Genomic DNA, 20,226 nt, shown 5'->3' with positions numbered 1-20,226 from the left:
CCGTCCCCTCCGGTCCCGGAGGCGCGGCCGCTTCCAGCCTTTCCTTCCAGGCGCAGCTCCTTGACGTCACATCCGGCGCGGCCAAGATGGCGGCGGCGCGGCCTTCCCGGTAACGGAGCGGCCATGGCGGCAGCGGCGGCCCACAGCGTCCGCGTCCTGCGGGAGCTGAACCGGCAGCGCGCGGCCGGGCAGTTCTGCGACGCGACGCTGGGAGTAGGCGGGCGGGAGTTCCGCGCCCACTGGCCGGTGCTGGCCAGCTGCTCCCGCTTCTTCCGAGCCCGCGGCCCCGGCGGGCCGGTGGCGCTGCCCGAGGGCCTGGCCGACACCTTCCAGCTCCTCCTCGACTTCTTCTACACCGGCCGCCTGGCGCTCACCTCACACAACCGCGCCCGCCTCTTGGCCGCCGCCGAACAGCTGGGCGTACCCGACGCCGTGGCTCTCTGCCGCGCCTTCCGTCCCGCCGGGCCCCGCCAGCGGCCCCGCCGACCCGCCCCGGGGGAGACGGAGAGCGCGGCCCCCCCGCAGCCCGGCGGCCCGGCGGTGCGTGACGGGGACGCGAAGGGGGGCGGGACGGAGACGGCCGGTGGGGGTGACGGCCGCCTGTTCCCTCGCAGGCCACCCCCCCGGCCCCGGAGGAGGCGGCGGCGGGAGGCGGCGGGCGGGGGGACAGCAGCGCCGAGCCCTTTCCCGAGAAAAAGGCCCTGCGGAGCAAAAAGAAATCCCCCCCGGGGAAGGTGCCCGGGACACCGGGGAGCAGAAAAGGTACAGCGGTGCCGGTCGAGTGCCCCACATGTCATAAAACCTTCCTCAGCAAATATTACCTTAAAGTGCACAACAGGTAAACGCTCCGACTTCTCCTTCCTCTTGCGTTCGCGCCTCGCCGGGCTCAGCCCCTTCCTGTGGCTCTTCCACCGGGGTGGGCAACCAGCCCCACTTGACACCAGCTGGGTTCAGTGCCACAGAGTCCCCGGGGACACCCCCTTGATGTCCCCTCAGCCAGGTGGCTTTGTGCTGGGGGGTTTACATCTCTCTGAAATGCTGCCAAGAGTCACGTCGGGTGTCCTGGGTGGGCTCCCAAGCCCAGCTCAGGAAGGCAGGGCCTGAGGGGCTCGCTGAGGGGAGGTGCTGACTGCAGGTGGATGGTGGCAAATTGTCCTGGGGTTGGGGCAGCACACTGAGGGGGTGACAACCAAGAGCAAAGTGTGTGGCTGTGGAGAGGGCACCTGGCCTCAGCCCTGCCAAACCACAGTGTCACAGAGAGCAGTGAGCTCTGACCAACATCCTGACAGCATTAGCTGAGCTGGAGTAAGAGGCAGCTTTTGGCTGACTGTGAATATTGGTGCTGGGGGTGTGCAAAAGCTGCTGGCCCTTCCCTCAAGCCAGTGCCCTCACCAGGGCTGTGCACGTGTCCTGGCTGTCAGCAGGCAGTGATGGATGCTCTCCCTTTGTGTGCCCTCTAGGAAACACACTGGAGAAAAGCCATTTGAATGCTCCAAGTGTGGCAAATGCTATTTTAGAAAAGAGAATCTCTTGGAACATGAAGCCAGAAATTGCATGAACCGCTCGGAGCAGGTATGCCTGGGAGCTCTGGAAAGCAGGTGCCATGTTGCAGGAAAGGAATTTAGAGCCTTTTCCCAGCCACAGTCTAACATCACACACACAGCTACTGAACACAGACCTCCTGTCTCCTGTACCTCAGCCAGGAATCTGAGTCCCATGAGCAGCTTTTTTCTGATTCACCAGACAACGCTCATGTTCTCTGTTTTTATCACACATGCACAAGGATTCTCTGAACTGGAAACCATCCAGATCACTGTAGGCATGGGCTGAATGTCACTACCAGGTCCCAGCCACATGAGCTGTGGGCTTCACATTGGACTCCTCACGTGGAACCTGATGCCTTCCCTGTCTCTTGCAGATTTTCACGTGCTCAGTCTGCCAGGAGGTGTTCAAGAAGCGAATGGAGCTGCGGCTGCACATGGTGTCACACACAGGGGAGATGCCCTACAAGGTCAGCAGCACCTCCCCTTGGTGTCTTCACAAACAGCTCCTACTTGCTGGCACAGAGGTGGAGGGGTCGTTCTGTTTGGGGCAGCCTGGCCCTGCTTACTGGGGCAGCTGAGCACACCCCTCCCTTCACCAGTCTGCAGCATCCCTACCTCTGAGCCAAAATATGCTCCAGGGAGGCACCAAACCCATCTGCTTTCTGCCCCTTACCAAGGATTAAAGTTCTGCCTTAAAGTGGTGCTCACCTGCCTGTCGTGCCAGTGCTCTGCCAGTTTTCTCCTTGTGCCAAAATCGCCGTTTGGGGGCTGGCTGGAAGCTGACCTTCCTCTCCTGTCTTCCAGTGCTCCTCCTGTGCCCAGCAGTTCATGCAGAAGAAGGACCTGCAGAGCCACATGATCAAACTCCACGGTGCACCGAAGCCCCACGCGGTGAGGGGAGCGGGCAGGGAATCATCCTGTGCTCAGGGTGGTGTCCATCCTCCTTTTAGCTCTCGTTAGCAAGGCACAGAGCTACAGAGTTGCAAGAAACAGTGCTTTTTGGTTGACAAACCCCAGTACTGGCCAGCATTTCACCTTTGTCAGGCTGTCTTTCCTCATTAGGTGCCTGGGAGCTGGGGGTGCTGCTGCAGGGAGGGACCCAAAGCAGCAGTGGGTGGAGGGGATGAGTCTTGGCTGGTGAAGAGATGTGCTGTGGGCATTCGGGTTGCCTAACCCCTGCTCTCCTGTGGCCTTGCAGTGCTCCACCTGCTCCAAGTGCTTTCTGTCTCGGACAGAGCTGCGTCTGCACGAGGCCTTCAAGCACCGGGGAGAGAAGCTGTTTGTCTGTGAGGAGTGTGGGCACAGGGCCTCGAGTCGCAACGGCCTGCAGATGCACATCAAGGCCAAGCACAGGTATGAAGTGACCCATGGCCTGTCCCTGTGTCACTGTGGCTTTGCTGGCTGCACTTCCTACCCCTACACCCAGCTGGTTACGCTCCTTTCCAGAGGTGCTTGGCTGAAACTTCTGTTGAGGGGCTGACCACATTCTGCTTTTCTCTCTTCCAAAGGGAGCATGTGAACCTATTTTACATGATGATGACTGAAGCTCATCATCTTGGCTAATCCCTCTTGAAGCAGTGAGCCTGTGGCAGCTTGCTGTTTTATAATTGGTTATGATGCCTGTGGGGCAGGAGGCTCCAGCTTGGAAGCCTGTGGCTACAAAACAGCACTTCAGGGTCTCGAAAATACTTCAGTTTGAGATGGATTGAAGTAGGAGTTGATAACAAGAACTGGGGGTGAGGAGCAGCAGCTAACTTGAGGGGTAAAGCTGTCAAAGGCAGGTGAAGCTGACATTTCCCCTTCCTGCAGGAATGAACGGCCTTATGTCTGTGAGTTCTGCCACCATGCCTTCACCCAGAAAGCCAACCTCAACATGCACCTGCGCACACACACCGGCGAGAAGCCCTTCCAGTGCCACCTCTGCGGCAAGACCTTCCGGACACAAGGTACCCACGGGCACACAGCTGGGGCTGGGGCTGCACCTTGCTCTGGTTCACCCAGGACTTCCAGAAAGCAGCGGGACGGGGGTCACACGCCGTGCTGCTGACCTCCAGCTCTCTTCTTCCCTCACGAATGGCAGCGAGCCTGGACAAGCACAACCGGACCCACACCGGGGAGCGTCCCTTCAGCTGCGAGTTCTGCGAGCAGCGCTTCACGGAGAAGGGGCCCCTGCTGAGGCATGTTGCCAGCCGGCACCAGGAGGGGAGGCCTCACTTCTGCCAGATCTGTGGGAAAACCTTCAAAGGTAACGGCCGAGTTGGGCTCGTTAGGAGCCGCCCCGCTTTCCGTGGTGCGGGTTAGGGTCCTGTGAGCCTGCACGGCGCGGTGCCGCCGCCATGGGCTCTGCCTTCCCTCAGCTGTAGAGCAGCTGCGCGTCCACGTCCGCCGGCACAAGGGCGTGAGGAAGTTCGAGTGCACCGAGTGTGGTTACAAGTTCACGCGGCAGGTGAGGCCTTCCCGAGAACCCCGTGGCGTGCTGTGCCAGGGAGCTGCTTCTCAACGGGCCCCTCCTTAAACCTCTTCTCTTTGCAGGCTCACCTGAGGCGCCACATGGAGATCCATGACCGTGTGGAGAACTACAACCCCCGGCAGCGGAAGCTGCGGAACCTGATCATCGAGGATGAGAAGGCTGTGGTGGTGGCCCTGCAGCCACCTCCGGAGATGGAGGTGGGCTCGGCTGAGGTGATCGTGGAGTCCCTGTCCCGTGGCTCCCTGCCCGAGGAGGTCCCTGTGCAGAGACTCTGCTCAAATGAGAATTTCTCTACAGCGGAGGTGATGGAGCAGTCGCTGATTATAAACACAACAATTCCTGAAGACTGTGAAACGTAGCGCGACCGCCCGTGTGCGTCCTTCCTACCAAAACACAATAAAGTGTTAGGCTGGAGCCACTCTCGGCCGTGCTTGTTCTTTCCGAGCTGTGCATCCACCCCTTGCCCTCCTTCCCTGCAAAGCTCCTACCCCAAGTTGTAGGGAAATGAAGCTCTAATGAAGTCATAAGCGGGTCATCAGGTCTCAAATGAGAAAACAAATGTGGACCTATTAAAAATGGCTGCTAAATAACCATGCTGTGTGAGGTGAGACATGAGTGATGATACCCAGTGTGTCAAACCATGAATCACACTTTTCAGCATGTGGCTGGACGTACAGCTGGCTCTTGCCTCCCCTCTCCTGGCAGTCCTGCCAGAGTCTGAAAACTCTCCTTCCCGCAGGGAGGCCAGCTCTGCCCTTTTCTTTAAAAACTGACTGAAAGAAGTGTCTTCTCCACTAAATCTGTGCTCTGTTTCTACTTTGTTTTGTCAAGCTTCTGCTAATTGCTGTCTCTTCTACCACCTTAAAGGTGAGGCATGAGCTGTGTCTTCTCAATTGAGAAAACCTAGCTCACAGAGCCAGACAAGGCACTAAGTTCCTGTTTATAGATGTGGGGATATATATACTTGAAATACCATGATCCAGGAGTGCTGTGACATTGAGAACTTTTCTGGAATATTCCCAGGGTGAGGAAAGATCTCCAAGTGTACCCATGTCTCACAAAATTGCAGCCATACTCTCTTACCTTTTCCTCTTACCAAAAAGGCAGAAAACCTCCAGTTCAGATGTCACTCAGGCCTAGAGTGGGAAATGTCAGAGTAAGAACTAACTTTGGTACTCTTCCCCTCAAAGGCAACAGAGAGATTCATGTAACATCTTTTATTTAACTTGACTGCTGCAAGTAAATTTAAAAACAAACTATGAGAATAAAAATACATCATCTGTAAATGTAAAATGCCTTTGTTTCAAAGGATGGTATTTAAACTGTACTCAACAATTGGGACACAATGAGTTTTACAAAAAATAAATACAGATCCTTAACTGCTCAGCGGGTGGGGGAGTCTGCGGGGGGCAGACCCAGCAGCGAGCGCCGCGCCACGAGACGGAGCACGCACACTATTTATAGCTCAGCATAAATTCTTCTCTCTGCAACACAAATTCAGCAGCAGCCACTCCCCAGACACTGCGTGGCGCCGTGGGGACGGCTCCTGTGGGTCGTGGGTTGGCACAGCAGGGCTGTAACTCCCAGAGGTGAAGGAGCTGCCCTGAATCACGGAGCACCCTGCATTCCCCCCACCCGGCTCCTCCACCCGTGGGGGTCCTGCTGCACCCCAGCCCACAGCAGCACAGGGGATGGTGTCAAACCAAGAAAAACCAAGCTTGTCAAACCAAGAGGCTGCCGTGGCTCCTCCACCAGCCTCCTCTGGCACGCGGCGCTTTCAAGGCACTGTCAAAGTTTCAGACTTGGAGAACAGCCCAGATGTCACGAGCCACTACCCAAGCTCCGCAGCCGAGGAGCGTGGCAGAAAATATCACTTGAGGCAAAAGAGATTTTCTTAAAGCTGTGAAGATGCTGATGTCATGGAGACAAGGCTCTGACACTGCTCAGTCCAAGGGCAAGCCAGAGGCCTACAATCAAGTATACATGGTTTCCATCTCTGAAATGAGTTTAAATTCCATTGTTTGTCCTTATTGGCTTTAACCAAAGATGGAAAAAGTGAACGGATCCAGCAACGCTTCAGCCGTTCTCACACTTCATGGTTTTCCAGAAGGTGGGACGCTGGTTTTGGATGAGCAGCACTGCAGCTGTGGCTGCTCTGCAGCTCAGGCAGAGAGGAAATGCAGCTCAAGCCAGCTAGGTCACTTGGGCGAGTTGAAAGGCAAATCTTACACAGGCCAAAAAACCAATCACACCTCAAACAAAAAGAAGAAAACAAAATCCCTAGAATAGCTACCTCTCTATCTATCTGCAACACTCTGCCTACTCCTACACCTTTGCCAAAACACCTCAGCAGCATTTTCCAATTGCCCAAATCCTGAGAGCTCCTGCACACCAGAGGTGCATCAAGCACAAGACCCCTCCAAAGGTCTGGTGGATTCCTGCACGCACGGTGGTGCATTTGAAAGTATCTGAACACTGCCAGCAATTTCACAAGGCTGTAGACAACCTCCTGAGGAAGCTGCACTCACCTTTCCTAATAAGTTTTTTTTTTTTCTTTTTTTCTAAAATAGTTCAATACAGAGTTTGGAGAATGACAGCAAATGGCACTCACCACAGGCAGAAGCTTTGCCTGGCTGGTTCAGCCCTACTATCAATAGGCTCCATGGCATCAGGAAAGGAGAACAAGCTCATCCCTGGGCAGCAGCTGCCAGCCCTAGGAGATGCTCCTCACCTCTCCCCTTCCCCTTACAGGAGGGCACAGCCAGGATGGTCAGAAATGAAAACAATCTCTCTGTGAGAATACGAATAAAAAAATAAATAAGGGTATTTCTTCTTAGAAAGAAAAAGTACTTTTCTAGGAAGGGCTGGAAAACAAATACCTGCAAAAGTTTAAATGCTGCAGCTTAAAAAAAACACCAAAATAGAGAACTGAAGTTAAGACAAAGGGAAAGGTGAAGCTTTGTAGCATGCCTTGGCGAGATCCCTGCTGAAATCATGAACTGGGGACATGGCACCAGGGCAGGAAGGGCCGTGTTCTCATATTTTCACTCTCTCTATGATCAGGATGTTTCTGTTTCCAAGCACCAGTTTGCTTCTGCCTCCTCTCAAAGCAACACTGGTTCTGGGTAACGGAACTTGCGGCGAGCCAGCGGGACATCACCCTTCCTTGCTAACGAAGCTCGTTGAGGTTCTGGTTGTGAAGGTTTTGGTGCTGCCTGTTCAAGTTGATGGTGTTGTCCAGTGTGATGCCATCATCCTCCTGCGTGGTCTCTGGCATGAACTGACGGAATATGCTGACACTGCCATGCCAGAAGATGGGCTCAGGGAGCTGGCCCACCACGCTCCATGTCCGTGTCTCGGGGTCATAGGCTTCCAAGACATCTGAGAGTTCAAACGTGTTGTCATAGCCACCAGAGACATAAAGCTTCCCACCAAGCACGGCCACGCTGCCCCCAACATGAACCTACACATCAAAAATAAAGAGTCAGCAACAATTGGAAAAGAGGTTCTGCCTCGTCCAGCAGATGATGGAGGCACTGGGTGCTGCCCTGCAAGTAACTGCTCGCCTGGCCGGGGCTCTGTGCCCACCTCTGGCTGATGCTGGCTCTGAACCAGCACTGCCCATACACATGCAGGAGATGGGAGTTTTCCAGCTCTGTTCAGCTCATGTGAATGGCTGAGCACTCTGTGGCAAAACCACAGCAATCTTTAACAGGCGTGCACTAGGTCAGTAAGTGTCCTACCTGAAGCATGGCAGGGATTTTATCCCACTCATTCTTCGCTGGATTGTAAACGTCCACTTCAGCTGAGTCATCTCTGGAAGATAAAACAAAGTTACTCCTCTGTATTCTGAAAGCCTCCTGCCTTGTGATGGCCCAGTTCAACAGCCTGAAATCCCACTGTGAGCACATCTACTCCAATCCTGTGACACATATTAGAGACCAGAGGTCCCTGTATGAAGGTGCAGGTTTCAGTACGGATCCCAGACTCCACTGTGGGCTTCATCACCAGCAGTGATGTGCAAACTCCAGAAACAGGAGCTCTGGACTGTAACCCCCCACCTTGGAGCCCAGCACATAGCCATGCCACTGCTGGGTCAGAAATGGCTGTGGAATCCGGAGGGCTTTCTCAAATCTAGTCTTTTTTTTTCACATCTAGATTTTTCACAAAATCTAGAGAATAAAGCCTGCATTTCACAGACCCATCTGTCTTTGGTGCCAGGCACTTCAGGGTCTGGAAGAAAAATTACCACTGTTCTGGAGAGCCTTAACTCTCCATGCACTTTGAAGTAACAGCATCCATACTGCTTGAGTTTTTTTGCCAATGCCAAATTTAGGAGAGCTGGTGGGGCAGCATAATCCCCCAAGGCTCCTCTCACCCGCTCCACTTGCAAGACAGGAGGAGGACAGCAACAGGTGAGGGGCATTTGCGAGGCAGAAACATTCCCTGCTGGCACAAGAATGTGAAGAGGACAAGGTCAGGCTACCCGAGAAGTGCTGTCAGTCATTCCAAGACAGGGCTGTTACAGACAGATTCAAAAGCCTGCAAGGAATATTTTATTGTCTTCGACATCACACATGGCCATGTGGTATGTGAGTGACAAGTACTGCTATCAGTTGCTGCCATGGATCTGAGCAGGGTAGGGAGTGAAAATAAAGGAGAAATCTCAAATACAGCATTAGTGTCAGCAACCTCGTGACATCAGAAATGTGTCTGCTGGGCCTGTGGCAAAGCTGAGGTGCTGCATGCTGTGGGACTTTCTGATTATGCTCTGGACAAGCATTTCTCAAGCACCCACCCACTACATGCTTTTTAAACCAGCTTCTTTAGTCTGAGCTACTTATGTGATGTACCTGGAACTGAATAGACATTCCCTGAACAAAACATCTTCAACACAGGCAGGGCACATGTAAGGAAGTGCTCTGAGACCCACAGAGCTGCACCAAGACCAACATTTCTTCCTCAGAACTACTCAGAATCATGAGCTGAAATCTGCCTTGGGACACAGCATGTGGGAGCAAACACTGTTTGTAGCCAGAAGAACAGCTGCTGCTTACAACACTTTCCTGGCTAATGGCAGTGGGCAAGTCAAGTGGATAATCCAAATATTAGCTCAGGGCTTTATACAGAGCAGCAGCCAACTTGCAGCATGTGAAATGAGGGGAGAAAACCCTGACCCAAATAATCTCATTAATTCCTTCATGTGCATAAGTGATCAGAAATCCTGAAGTGCCAAGCATCAGTGTTTTAAAATAAGAAAAAGTAAAACCTACAGAATTGGCTTGTGACAAGTTGCAAAACAGCTTGAACACTCCTGCCACTGCTTACTGAGAACCAGGTGACCCAGACTGTGCCTGCAAACAACTGCCAGGAGCCAAGACACTCAGCTGAACCCAAATTAATCAAATAAAAGTTCCCGTGTAGAAGTTGCTGCTTTATGCGAAGCCAAGAGGAGATTAAAAAAAGGAAAGTGTCTGGAGGCCATCAGAGAAGTCTATGTTTGCTCAGAGTCAGCACAGCAAAATGAAATGCTTCAGTGCTAGCATGCCTTTCTGGTTATTTTTAATTAAGTGGATAACCGAAGTGTTTGCACCACCAGGACAGCTTCAGATGGGTAATTAAGTCCCAATTTGGAAAGGTGCTTAAAAATAGTGACCAATCATTTCGTCTTCAGTCCTCTTATCTCTGCTGAGATGGAGGATGTCTTCTTCCACGCTACAGTTTAACGGTTTCTTGGAGCTTACTCACTTATTTATAGCAACAAGGGGGACTGAACTAGGAGCCAAGAAAACCAGTAAGTCTATTTCTGAGCAGTGCTGCTGACTTCAGCTGGATCCATACCTGGCTGCTCCCCAGCCCTTGAGTTTAGATTCAAGACAATTTTACACAACCTTAAGCGTTGTTCTTCAAGGACTATTTAGAAGAGAAGGAAAGGAAGTTGGTGTGAGAGGTTACAAAACCACCTGCCCCATCAGAGGGAGAACTGCTGCTTCCCCCACCCGGTGCTCTCCAGAACCACCCGCATAATCCTCACACCTTCCCAGGGAAACCCCAGTGGGGACGTGGGGAGGGGGCAATCTCCCACCACTCACTGTATGAAGTACATGAGGCCGTTGAGAGTGACGGTCTTCGGGGCGAAGGACCAGGGTGGGAGGTGGCCACAGTTGACGAGGGACCAGAGGTCACTGTCAGGATCATAGCACTGCATGACCATGGACTCCTTGCCAGCCAGGGAGCCGATGGCAAACAGCTTGCCACGGCAGGAGGTGGTGGAGCAGTTGGCCATGGGGTAGAGCATGGGCTGCAGGGCCTCCCAGCTGTCCACCGTGTGGTCGTAGCGCTCGGTGCTGTCGGAGGCGATCACATAGAGCAGCCCATCCAGGACTGTGGAGCTGTGGTACTCTCTGGCCTTCAGCATGGGAGACACCTCTGTCCACTCGTTGACACTGGAGTTGTACCTCCAGACACAGTCGTACAGCCTGGACCCGTCCGATCCCCCTGCAGCACAACACACCACATCTCAGAGCCTGGCTTTGCAAAGAGGTGAAACTGTGACAGAGCAATGGAGGAGGGGGCTTGGTGTGGGACCAGGATCACTGCTGTCTTCCAGCTACACCTTCTGGACACCCACGTGCACTTTTTTGTTGCCCAGGGCTGTAAATAATGAAAATATTTCAGCACTGAGGGACCACAGCAATGCACACTATGGGGTTTTAAGGGAAGTTTTGCACTGTTTCCTTCTCAGCAAACCAGGATTTCTCCCATGTCATCCCTAGTCTGTACTCAGCTGTGACTTAATACTCCATCCTTAATGCCTCCATCCTTCCAAATTAACAGTCCTATTCCCCATTTTGCTGCCCAGAAGCTGCTGTGACGTAGCAGAGACCAGCCCTACCCAGTGCCTGGCTGCCAAGGCAGCAACACTGCCAGCAGCACAGAAACCTCCCAGCCCTCCCCACAGCCAGGCCACGACTCTGACACTGAGCAGATCAATCAGTGATCCCTGCCAGCAGCAGCCTTGCCAGAGCACGGGGGGCCAGCAGGATCAGCACCCCCAGACCCGCCTGGGATTGCTTTCAAAAACTCCCACAGGACACAACTGTGTCCATATAAACCCGCTGTGTGGTAGCCCATCATTTTTACAGCCCTGCCCTTAAAGCAGAGCCCTGTTCTCTGCTCCTGGCTAGAGAAGGAACAGTTTTATGTTCACCTTCATTTGTCCTGCCCTTCAAAGCTTTGCCAGCACGTCCTGCGCACCCAGAGCGAGCTGTTCTGCAGCACCTGGTTTCCCAGGCCAAGGCAAAGGGAAGGAGGCATGCCTCAAAGAAGCCATCCACATGCAGATTAACATCCAAATTTACACATCCGTGTCACCTTGACAGGAGTAATTATAGCCCCAGCAGGCTGCAAGCAGGCAGGGTATGTGCTGGAGAAGGTACTGTGACTCACAGACACTGACTGGATGAGGAACTCGGGGCTTTCTGACATGCCCCCACCTCAAGCTCAAGCACACACTTGTCTTGTGATTCAGGGGGCTCTGAACTCAAATCCCTTATTCAGAGAAAGAAACACCAAGACCCTCTCAAGTTACTCCTGTTCTCTAAAGCAAGCAGTTAGAAACTTCCCCCAGTGCAAAACCTGTGACTTCTGCCTATGTGCTCAGGAGCATTAGTCATTAAAAAAATACCTCCTGGACTAACACCAGCTGCTAAATCCAGCCCTGACTCCAGGGGTCCCTATGCCTGTCTTCAGGCTGCAGTCGCCTGATCAGCAGTTCAGGTTCTTGCTACCCTGAGAAAAGCCCCCATCTCACTGCCAGACCCCGTGCGTTTGCAGTGGAAACATCAACACCGGCGCTGCCGTGCCCCGTGGGCCTTACCCGTCACATAGATGTCGTTGCCCAGCGCGGCGACGCTGTAGCCCCCACCAAGGTGCTCGGGGAACTCCGCCAGGTAGCGCCAGTGCCCGGTGCGTGGGTTGTAGCAGTCGACGGTGACGAGCTCGTCGCAGTCACGGTCGCAGCCGCCGACAAGGACCAGGATCTCGGCCAGGCCGGTGGAGGGCCGGGGGCGCATGCGGGCGCAGGGGCCCCGGTCGTGGCGGTCGAGGCGGGCGGCCTGGAAGTCACGGGCCTCTTGCAGCAGGCGCAGGCAGGGCGGGCAGCGAGCCACCAGCGGCTCACCCTCCACGTGGGCCAGCAGGTAGAAACGGCGCACGAAGGGCAGGCGGACGTGGGCCAGGAGCTGGGGCAGCAGCGGGGCGCGGGTGGCGGGGTCGGCGCGCACCCAGCGCAGCGCCAGCTGGAAGGCGGCCTCCTCCTTGGGGATACAGAGCCCGTCGTCCCGCAGGTAGGAGAGGAGACGCGGCAGCGGCAGCCGCTCCAGCTGGGCACCCAGCTCCCCCACGTGCCGCAGGACGAAGCGGTGGGCAGCGGCCGCCAGTGCCGGGCAGGCGAAGGCCTCGGCGAAGTCCTGCATGTCCAGGGCGTTGGCGGGCTCCAGCTGCCGCGCCAGCCAGGCGCCGCAGGCTTCCTTGACGGCGGGGAACTGCAGCAGGTCGGCGGCACGAAGCAGGCGCTCGGCGATGTCGGGGCCCAGCCCACCCACCCGGCCGGTGTAGGCAAAGTCAAGGAGGCGTGCCAGGCACTCGGGCTCCACGCCGTGCAGCCGCACTCGCTCAGCCCGCGCCTCCCTCAGCGCCCCACCGAACATGGCGCGGAAGTAGCCGGAGGCGGCGGCCAGGACGGCGCGATGCGCGCCAAACTCGCGGCCGCCGGCCACGACAGTCACGTCCAGCAAGCTCTGCTCAGCCCGCAGCGCGCTCAGCCCCCGCAGCAGGGACACCGCGTGTGCCGGTTCCTCTGTGGCTGCCGCTGTCCCACCGCTGGCGCTGCCGGTGCTGGCCGCCATGCTGTGCCGGAGTATGAGCAGATGGTGCGTCAGTCCCAAGAGCAGCCTGCGGGACAGAGAAAAAGGGGAGAGAAAAAGGTGAGCAAGCACAGGGAACCCCTTCTCTGGCTGTGAAGTGGGATAAACTGAACAGCCTTCAAAAACATTCCCCGTCCCGGAGGAGCGCGGTTGCATAACGCGCTGGCGCTGCCAGCAGCCGTCCTGCTCAGTCTAATTATATTTCTGAGAAGCCCAAGCTGAAGTTTCCCAGGATTAGGGCAGCCTCACAGGAGCCGGGCACACCCCGAGCTTTGGAATGCTGTGAGTGGCTCTCGGGTGGGGGCCCAGCCTGGAGCAGCCCCGAGTCCTCCTCAAACGCAGAGGGGGTTGTTCCCTCTCTGCCCCCGGTGCTGCCCGTTACCAGAGGCTAAGAAAGCCGGAGTTTTGGCCCCAAGCGCCCGGCTGGTGTCCCGCGGTAACCGGGGCCAGTCAAACACCCACAGGGGCACCTTCCGTTCCTCCGGGCTAAACTCGAGGCGTTTTCGGCCGCGGCGGCCCCGCGTGAGCCGGTGACCCGCAGCACAGCCCGTGCGGTGGAGGACAGGATTCCTCCACGTAAGAAACGAACCGCATTCCCCGCCAGAGAGCGGAAACCCGGCGGAGACGGAGGATTAACGGGGCAGCGGGCCCAAAACCTGAGGACACAGCAGCTGCCGCCGCAGACCCCACACCCGGTCCCGCTCTGTGCCGCCACGGCCGGGCCCGGGCCCCGATGGGCACAGCGGCCACAGACAGACAGGAGGCCACGGGGCCCGGTGCGCCCGCCCCGCCTCGCCCTGCCGCTCCCTGCCGAACCGGACCCCGGTCGCCCAGTGCCCCCGAGCTCTACGCTCCGCAAGCCGGTACCGCTTCCCCGGTTCACCGCTCTGCTCCGCCCGATACCCCCGGGCTCACCGCTCCTCTCGGCCGCCGGCGCGCTCCCCGGCTGTCCGTCCCGCCGGTGCCCCGGATCCTCTGCTCGGCTCCGCCCGGACCGCGCCCCGCGGCCCCGCCGCCCGCACTGCGCCTGTGCCGTACCCGCCCCGCTCCCGGCTGCCCCCGTTTCCGCCACCGCGCAGGCCCGGACTACAGCTCCCGGTATCCCCGCGCCGGGGACTACAGCTCCCAGCGTTCCCTGCGCGGGCGGACTACCGTTCCCAGCAGTCCCCGCGCGGGCGGCCGCCCCTTCACCGCCTCCCGCCGGTACCGAGCGGTTCGCGGGTGTCGGCGCTGCCCGGTTACCGTCGCCGCCGCCGCCCCCACCCCTCCTCCCGCGCCGGGACATGGACTCCGACTCCTGCGCTTCCCCGTTTGCCCCGGAGGTGAGCCGGAGCTCCGTGCGGGAGGTTGGGGGGGGGGGGGGGGGGGGAGGTGCGGGCGTCTCCCGCCGCCCGGCCCGGCCCGGTCCGGTCCGGACCCCGTTGCCCGCTCCCCGCTCCCCTCCGTCGCTCCGTGTCGGCGCCTGGGCCATTTTGTGCCGCCCGAGCGCGGAGCGCCGGAGCGAGGAATGGCGGCGGCGCGCCCCGCCGCGTCCTGGCGGGGGGAGCCGCCTGAGGGCCCGGTACCGACACCGGGGGTGGGTGTGCTGGGGGGTGTCGTGAGGGGGTGTGTGGGGAGGGGGGCGGCGGCGCTGCCCGGTACCGCCGCCGCAGGGGTTGGGGGTGGGGCGGTGCGGGGAGCGGCTGCGGGCGGGGCCCGGGAGCGGGGAGCGGCGGTACCTCCCCCGGTCCGGCCCGGCCCGGTCCGGCCGCTGACCCCCCGTTCCGATCCCCGCAGGACTTTTCCCCCGCCTCCCGGCGGCACCGCACCGTGGAAGACTTCAACAAGTTCTGCACCTTCGTCCTGGCCTATGCCGGTTACATCCCGTACCCGCAGGAGGTGAGGGGCGCGGGGGCTCCGCCTGGGGCCCTCCCCGGTGCCGCGGGGCGTTCCTGTGACACCGGGGGCTGCCGGGGGGCTGCGGCTCCGCGCCCGTCCCCGAGACAAAAGGGGGAACGGCGGTGTCTGGGAGGGCCTTAAGGGGTGGGACGGGGACGGAGACGGGGACGGGGGGGGCGGGGTGAAGCAGCGCGGGGCTCGGGATTGCTCCCCGGGGCAGCGGCAACGCCGGGGGATCCCTGGGGGGGAGCGGGAACCTGAACTTGGGCGAGATCGGCCGCGCCTCCGGGGAAGGGTGACGCGTTTCACGTCACCGGGCTCCCGGTAACAGCGTTACACACTTCCTCAACGTTTTCCAGGAAACGCCGCTGAGGAACAGCCCCAGCCCTCCCAACAGCACCGGAGGCACGATTGACAGCGATAGCTGGGATCCTCGGTTCAACGATGCCCCCTCCTCCGTTTCCCTGCCCGCCAAGAACAGGAAGAACTTCAGCCAGCTCAAACGGGCGAAGCCGTACGGTTCCCTCTTCCAGCGGGCAAAACCCGGCAACTTCCTGCCAGAGCGAAAACAAATCGATAAGATCAGGAAGAAGAAAAAGCTGAAGAGGCGGGAAACGGAAGCGTCTGCAGAGGAGGACTATGAGGAGAAGCTGCTGGAGCTGGAGGCTGAGGACTCTTACGTGGAGACACCGCTGAGCCCCTCCTCTGAGGGTGACCCTCAGTCTGCAGCCGAGCACAGCTCGGTGTGGGACTCGGATACGCCCTCCAGCGTCTCCTACCCGGCCAGCACGGCTGAGCAGGCAGTGGAGATCCAGAGTGTGGGCAAGAGAACTGTCATTCGGCAGGGCAAGCAGGTGGTGTTTCGGGATGAGGACGGCACCGGGGACGATGAGGACATCATGGTGGACTCAGGTAGGTGGTCTAGCTGTTTGAAAGAGAATCAGCCAGATGCAAGTTGTGGTGCTGTTGCCGAGCTTTTTCATGCTTTACCTGTAGCTTAATACCAAGGTGTGCTGCCTGGGCAGAATTCCAGAGCTGTTAAGTTTTCAGGAGGAAGGGGGGGCATTGATGGTTGCCTCTGCAATAAAATGAGTGTAAAGCTGCAACTTTCTAGAAGAAGCCAGTTCTCTCCTGGATTACGTCTTCTCTTGTGCTGCTGAAGGTTTCTTCCCACGCAATAGAGACCTGGAAAAATCAGCAAAGTGCCAGTTCTTGAAACCCAGGTCGTTATTTAGCCCAAAAGCAGTGTAAATCCCTGGTGTGGATGATAAGCCACGTCGTTAACGTCGTCACTTGCTGTGTCTCCTTGCAGATGATGACTCGTGGGACCTGGTCACTTGCTTCTGCATGAAACCTTTCGCTGGGCGGCCGATGATCGAGTGCAACGAGTGCCATACCTGGATTCACCTTTCCTGTGCCAAAATCCGCAAGTCCAACGTCCCAGAGGTCTACATTTGCCAGAAGTGCCGGGACTCCAAGTTTGACATTCGCCGCTCAAACCGCTCCCGGATGGGCTCACGCAGGAGATTCCTGGATTAGGGAAAGGAGGCGCCCGGGATGCGCTGCTTGGGCTGGGAGCTGGGACTCCCCTGAACTGCTGCTGCTGCTCAGGCTGAGGGTGACAGCCTGTGGTGACAGGGACAAGGAATTGCTGTGTTGTGGGCAGCCAGAGCTGGAAGAGGCCAACTGGTTAGAACTGCTGCTAGACACCAGCCTGCTTGAGGGACAGACTGAGGCACCAACCAGCTCGAGGGACAGACTGAGACACCAACCAGCTCGAGGGACAGACTGAGGCACCAGCCAGCTCGAGGGACAGAGTGAGCCCTCTAGGCTTGGTGGGGTTTTGTCTGGTCAGAACTATGGATTGGGTGATGCCTGGGGAATGTATAATACCTTTGAGACGTACGTTTTCTCATCCCATCAGGAAACTGCAAACTTTCTCTGTGCTAGAAAACTCCTCACCCTCCAAAGAGAGAGGGAGGGAAGGAGGAAAGAATCCGTGTGAAGAGTCTGAAAAGTAAATGGCCTGTGTTTTAATTTTAATGTGATATTATACATGCCCATTTGTCCATATATATCAATTTTAGATATTCTGAGGCTCAGCAGGAGCATACAGGACCCGTGTGCCATCCACCTCACCAGGCCCAGGCAGCAGTTCTGTGACTTGACATCGTTCCAGGGAAAAGGGGACGTGTCCCTGCACCAGGGAACTGGCACCAAAGGGAAGGGAGCAGCCCTTTCTCTGCACAGGCAGCGCTGGGACACCGGTTTCTTCCCAGAAAGTCTCTTCTTATGGTGACATTTGGTGACTTTGTTTTGCATGACAGGCTCCAGTGTGTGTGGGGGAGACGCCGTTTTGCTCCGTTTCCCGGCCGTTTGTTAAACTCTTCGTTAAACTCTAAGGTGCTGTTTTAACAAGATGATTTAACTCTCCCTTGTCTCAGCTCAGAATTCAAACGTGGACTGTCAAAGGGGCCATCAGTAATCTTACAGCCTGGCAGGTCTGGTTTAGGATTTGATAATTTCCATGCAAATACTACAGCCGAGTTGAATTATGTTTTCACTGTTTAAGACTGGATTTGTAATCAAAAAAGAAACGGAATTTTTCACCCATTGGTTGCAAATTACACAGATGAAAGAAAATGCAGGCCATGCAGCTAGCGAGGTGGTCAGAAGATCCATTCAGTGCAAGGGAAGACAGGAGAGTGCTGAGAACCCCAACACTGGGGCCTCAGCCCAGGGGAATTCCATTCAGAAAGGTGACAGGGACAAGGCTGGTACACGAGGCCACCGAGATGGTGGTGTAGTTCCAGAGCAAGCTGTATGCATCCCACTAAGTCATTAGTGACATTTTGAGGTATTTCACTGAAGTTTTGCCTGATGAACAGCACGTGCTCTGTCAAGTGAGACAAGGGGGTGCTGGCTGGTACTGCAGCTGTACAGGCAGGAGTGTGTCCAGGCCAGCCCTGCAGATACACCCTTAGATCACTGCCTTACCTGAGGGCTGGCTCACCAGGAGGTGCAGCCTGGTGATGACCAAGGGCCTTGCCAGCAAAGAGCCAGGTACTCTCCTTCAGAGGTCTTGCACGGGGCAAGACAGTCAGCTCTGCAGTACCCTGGGGCTCTGCTGCCCTGGCTCAGGATGCTGGAGCTGCACGACACAAAACGGTTCCTCAGTCCCACTTCATTATAAAAACCCTGTTGGGCCAGGCTGCAACAACTGACTCTGGTTCTGCAAACCAGCTCCAAATCCTGTTAATATCTCAAGAGCAGGACCGTGGTGTGCTGCCTTCCAGAAGCTATGGGGAACCACCAAGGTGTTTGCCAAAGACTTGTCCCCAAGGGCTGCCTGACTGTTCTCTGCAGCCACAAAAGTAACCAAAGTTCTCAAATGCTGCCATTTCACTCTGCAAACAGAAAAGGCTTTGGAAGATCCCAGTCACAAGCTGCCTAAGGGTTGGACCTGCTCTGAAAATTGGTGTGTCTGTGTTTACAGTGTGTCTGCAATGCAACTGGACCTCTGTGGAACGAGTTCCTGAAGCTTTTGTGGGAGAAATGGTGAACTGCCAAGCAAACTGCCTCTTTTTACAGAGGTTCGATACTAATAGATGTGAGTGACTCTTGTTGTTACCTTTTCAGATGTATCCCAATAGATGATGTCTGACAAGTCCAGCACGTTACAATATCAGCAGAGAGAAAAAAAAGTAACATCTTCACTCTTTTAGGTCATCACTTTCAGCCATGTATAATTATAGTTTAATTCAGAACTTTATTTTTTCATTAAAACTGTTTTAATGAACCATGTTTTTTTCTTAAATGTGAAACCAGTGAATAATGATTTTGTTTTATTCCAAACTCAGGAGTCTGCTGTTATGATTTACTGGTGTGTAAAGCAGTTGTGCCAGATGGCAGCAAGACCTGACCCTTCAAGCACTCCTCCCTGAACAATGCCCAGAGTCAGGTATGGCCAGAAGTGCTGCCCACACACCTCATGTGCTGACAGCTATTCCCACCTCTCTCTAGAAGTTTCTCCTTGAGATCCCAGCCCTGTCCCACCAGCCTGAGGCAGGGCCCTGCAGGACCAGGCACTGCAGCCTCCAACAGCACAGCATTAATCTCACCAAAACTGCCTGACTCAGCCAGACCAACCCCCCTCTGGGAGCTCTGCTGAAGGAAAGTGTCCCCTCCCTGCCCCACTGCACAACCCAAACACGGGGGTGTTGAGCCTTGGTGGCACCAGCCCAAGGTCACTGTGCTCACCCAGCTGTTTTCAAAGCAGCAGCCTTATCACTGGCAAACTTAAACAATGGCTTGGCTCTTTGGAAATAGCACTAGATCATCTTAGAAGCTAAGTTCTTGTTGCTTATAGTGTCTATTTAAATTCTATAGGTATTTTTGTATTATATAGAATGCTAAGCAGAAGTCCCAAAGGAGTTGTAGCTATAAAATGGCAGTTTCTCATAGAGCAGAGATGTTGAAAGAAGGGGTTTCTTAAGGGCTATTCTTACAGTCTCTTCAAAACTTTGCTCTGATAGAAAATAAGGAAAAAAGGGGAGGGGGCAGCTTGGAGCAAGTGGTCAGCACAAAACTGACACAATGCCTGTCTCCAAAGGAAGAGACAGAACAAGCAGCAGAGTCCACTGGGGACAAGTCAGCATTGCTTGACAAATACAGACACTGCAGGGAAGCAAAAGTGGAGCTCATGCTTTAACTATTGCAGAAGGGGCTCCTGTGCAGGATTATCAAATACACTAATGTCATAACTCATGCTTTTTAGAGAGGGCAGCTTAATTTTGTATTTTTGGCTCTTTACCCATTTGGCATCTTTCCTCACTTTGGTCTGGTTTACTTGTATGAACTACATTCCATTTTCCTATAATTAAATGAGATGGGGAGTGATAGCTGCAGCATCAAAATCAAATGAAACTGATTGCTTTCCTCTTCTTGAAAACCTTCCTAGCACATGGTTCTAAGTGGCAGAAAAATTAATAAGAGTATTACACCCCATGTCCTTGTCTGAAATAGCAGTGTTTGAAATGAGCAGCTGGATGGATTAATGCTGAGGAGGTCCATGTTACTCCAAAAGGCAAAAACTTAATTTCAAACATACTTGTTCTTGACAAGTACCTTTCAAATACAGATTTGAGACACAAAAAAAAATCTCTATGCTGTTTCCAACAAAAGGATTTACACAGAGGCCTTCCAGGAGGTGTCGAGAGAACAGAACTTCCCTCAGGAGCAAAAAAAAAAAAAAATAATAAAGGTATTCTACCTACCCCAGGAAACATGTGGAGAAATGAGAATAAATCTTCTTCCCTGCTCAGTGCAAGATGATAATATATGAGACCACACCACCAGGCTGTGGCCAAATGGTGCCAGGAAGGACTCAGCTGGTGAGGGGTGGGTG

General features: G+C 55.4%; 3 protein-coding genes across 6 annotated transcripts; 2 read left to right on the top strand and 1 right to left on the bottom strand.

The window, feature by feature from the left end:
* The first annotated feature begins 17 nt into the window (after positions 1–17).
* Positions 18–4,622, top strand: ZBTB48 (zinc finger and BTB domain containing 48). 2 transcript variants are annotated; one of them, XM_071767423.1, is made up of 10 exons: positions 18–540; positions 615–838; positions 1,461–1,572; positions 1,919–2,068; positions 2,349–2,435; positions 2,743–2,897; positions 3,354–3,490; positions 3,625–3,789; positions 3,902–3,990; positions 4,077–4,622. In XM_071767423.1, exons 1-10 carry the CDS (start codon positions 124–126, stop codon positions 4,371–4,373), a joined length of 1,833 nt encoding a protein of 610 aa, XP_071623524.1. In that variant the 5' UTR covers positions 18–123; the 3' UTR covers positions 4,374–4,622. The 2 variants fall into 2 exon arrangements, with proteins under 2 accessions (XP_071623524.1, XP_071623525.1); XM_071767424.1 differs by having other exon boundaries at positions 23–540; positions 1,919–2,011.
* A 594-nt stretch (positions 4,623–5,216) lies between these two features.
* On the bottom strand, positions 5,217–13,970 carry KLHL21 (kelch like family member 21). 2 transcript variants are annotated; one of them, XM_071767425.1, is made up of 5 exons: positions 13,857–13,970; positions 11,894–12,969; positions 10,107–10,512; positions 7,758–7,830; positions 5,217–7,477 (listed from the first exon to the last, which is right to left on the bottom strand). In XM_071767425.1, the coding sequence occupies exons 2-5, from the start codon at positions 12,921–12,923 to the stop codon at positions 7,184–7,186; spliced, it is 1,803 nt and encodes a 600-aa protein (XP_071623526.1). In that variant the 5' UTR covers positions 12,924–12,969; positions 13,857–13,970; the 3' UTR covers positions 5,217–7,183. The 2 variants fall into 2 exon arrangements, with proteins under 2 accessions (XP_071623526.1, XP_071623528.1); XM_071767427.1 differs by having other exon boundaries at positions 13,845–13,942.
* A 123-nt stretch (positions 13,971–14,093) lies between these two features.
* Positions 14,094–18,674, top strand: PHF13 (PHD finger protein 13). 2 transcript variants are annotated; one of them, XM_071767430.1, is made up of 4 exons: positions 14,094–14,263; positions 14,718–14,819; positions 15,179–15,731; positions 16,132–18,674. In XM_071767430.1, exons 1-4 carry the CDS (start codon positions 14,225–14,227, stop codon positions 16,356–16,358), a joined length of 921 nt encoding a protein of 306 aa, XP_071623531.1. In that variant the 5' UTR covers positions 14,094–14,224; the 3' UTR covers positions 16,359–18,674. The 2 variants fall into 2 exon arrangements, with proteins under 2 accessions (XP_071623531.1, XP_071623532.1); XM_071767431.1 differs by lacking the exon at positions 14,094–14,263 and adding an exon at positions 14,345–14,517.
* Positions 18,675–20,226: the final 1,552 nt, after the last annotated feature.

This window comes from Heliangelus exortis, chromosome 23 (assembly GCF_036169615.1).
Source record: "Heliangelus exortis chromosome 23, bHelExo1.hap1, whole genome shotgun sequence".
NCBI lineage: Eukaryota > Metazoa > Chordata > Aves > Apodiformes > Trochilidae > Heliangelus > Heliangelus exortis.
The sequence above is the reverse complement of the archived record's forward strand: the minus strand, read 5'-3'. Positions and strand labels throughout refer to the sequence as shown.

What these genes read in the sequence shown, in the direction of transcription:
- ZBTB48 (XM_071767423.1), top strand. Translation starts at nt 124, where the DNA reads ATGGCGGCAGCGGCGGCCCACAGCGTCCGCGTCCTGCGGGAGCTGAAC. An exon ending in CGCAGCCCGGCGGCCCGGCG is followed by an intron (nt 541 to 614) that starts GTGCGTGACGGG and finishes GTTCCCTCGCAG; the next exon opens with GCCACCCCCCCGGCCCCGGA. An exon ending in GCATGAACCGCTCGGAGCAG is followed by an intron (nt 1,573 to 1,918) that starts GTATGCCTGGGA and finishes TGTCTCTTGCAG; the next exon opens with ATTTTCACGTGCTCAGTCTG.
- KLHL21 (XM_071767425.1), bottom strand. Translation starts at nt 12,923, where the DNA reads ATGGCGGCCAGCACCGGCAGCGCCAGCGGTGGGACAGCGGCAGCCACA. An exon ending in CAACGACATCTATGTGACGG is followed by an intron (nt 10,513 to 11,893) that starts GTAAGGCCCACG and finishes GTTGTGCTGCAG; the next exon opens with GGGGATCGGACGGGTCCAGG. An exon ending in GGCCTCATGTACTTCATACA is followed by an intron (nt 7,831 to 10,106) that starts GTGAGTGGTGGG and finishes TTTATCTTCCAG; the next exon opens with AGATGACTCAGCTGAAGTGG.
- PHF13 (XM_071767431.1), top strand. Translation starts at nt 14,449, where the DNA reads ATGGCGGCGGCGCGCCCCGCCGCGTCCTGGCGGGGGGAGCCGCCTGAG. An exon ending in ACATCCCGTACCCGCAGGAG is followed by an intron (nt 14,820 to 15,178) that starts GTGAGGGGCGCG and finishes AACGTTTTCCAG; the next exon opens with GAAACGCCGCTGAGGAACAG. An exon ending in GGACATCATGGTGGACTCAG is followed by an intron (nt 15,732 to 16,131) that starts GTAGGTGGTCTA and finishes GTCTCCTTGCAG; the next exon opens with ATGATGACTCGTGGGACCTG.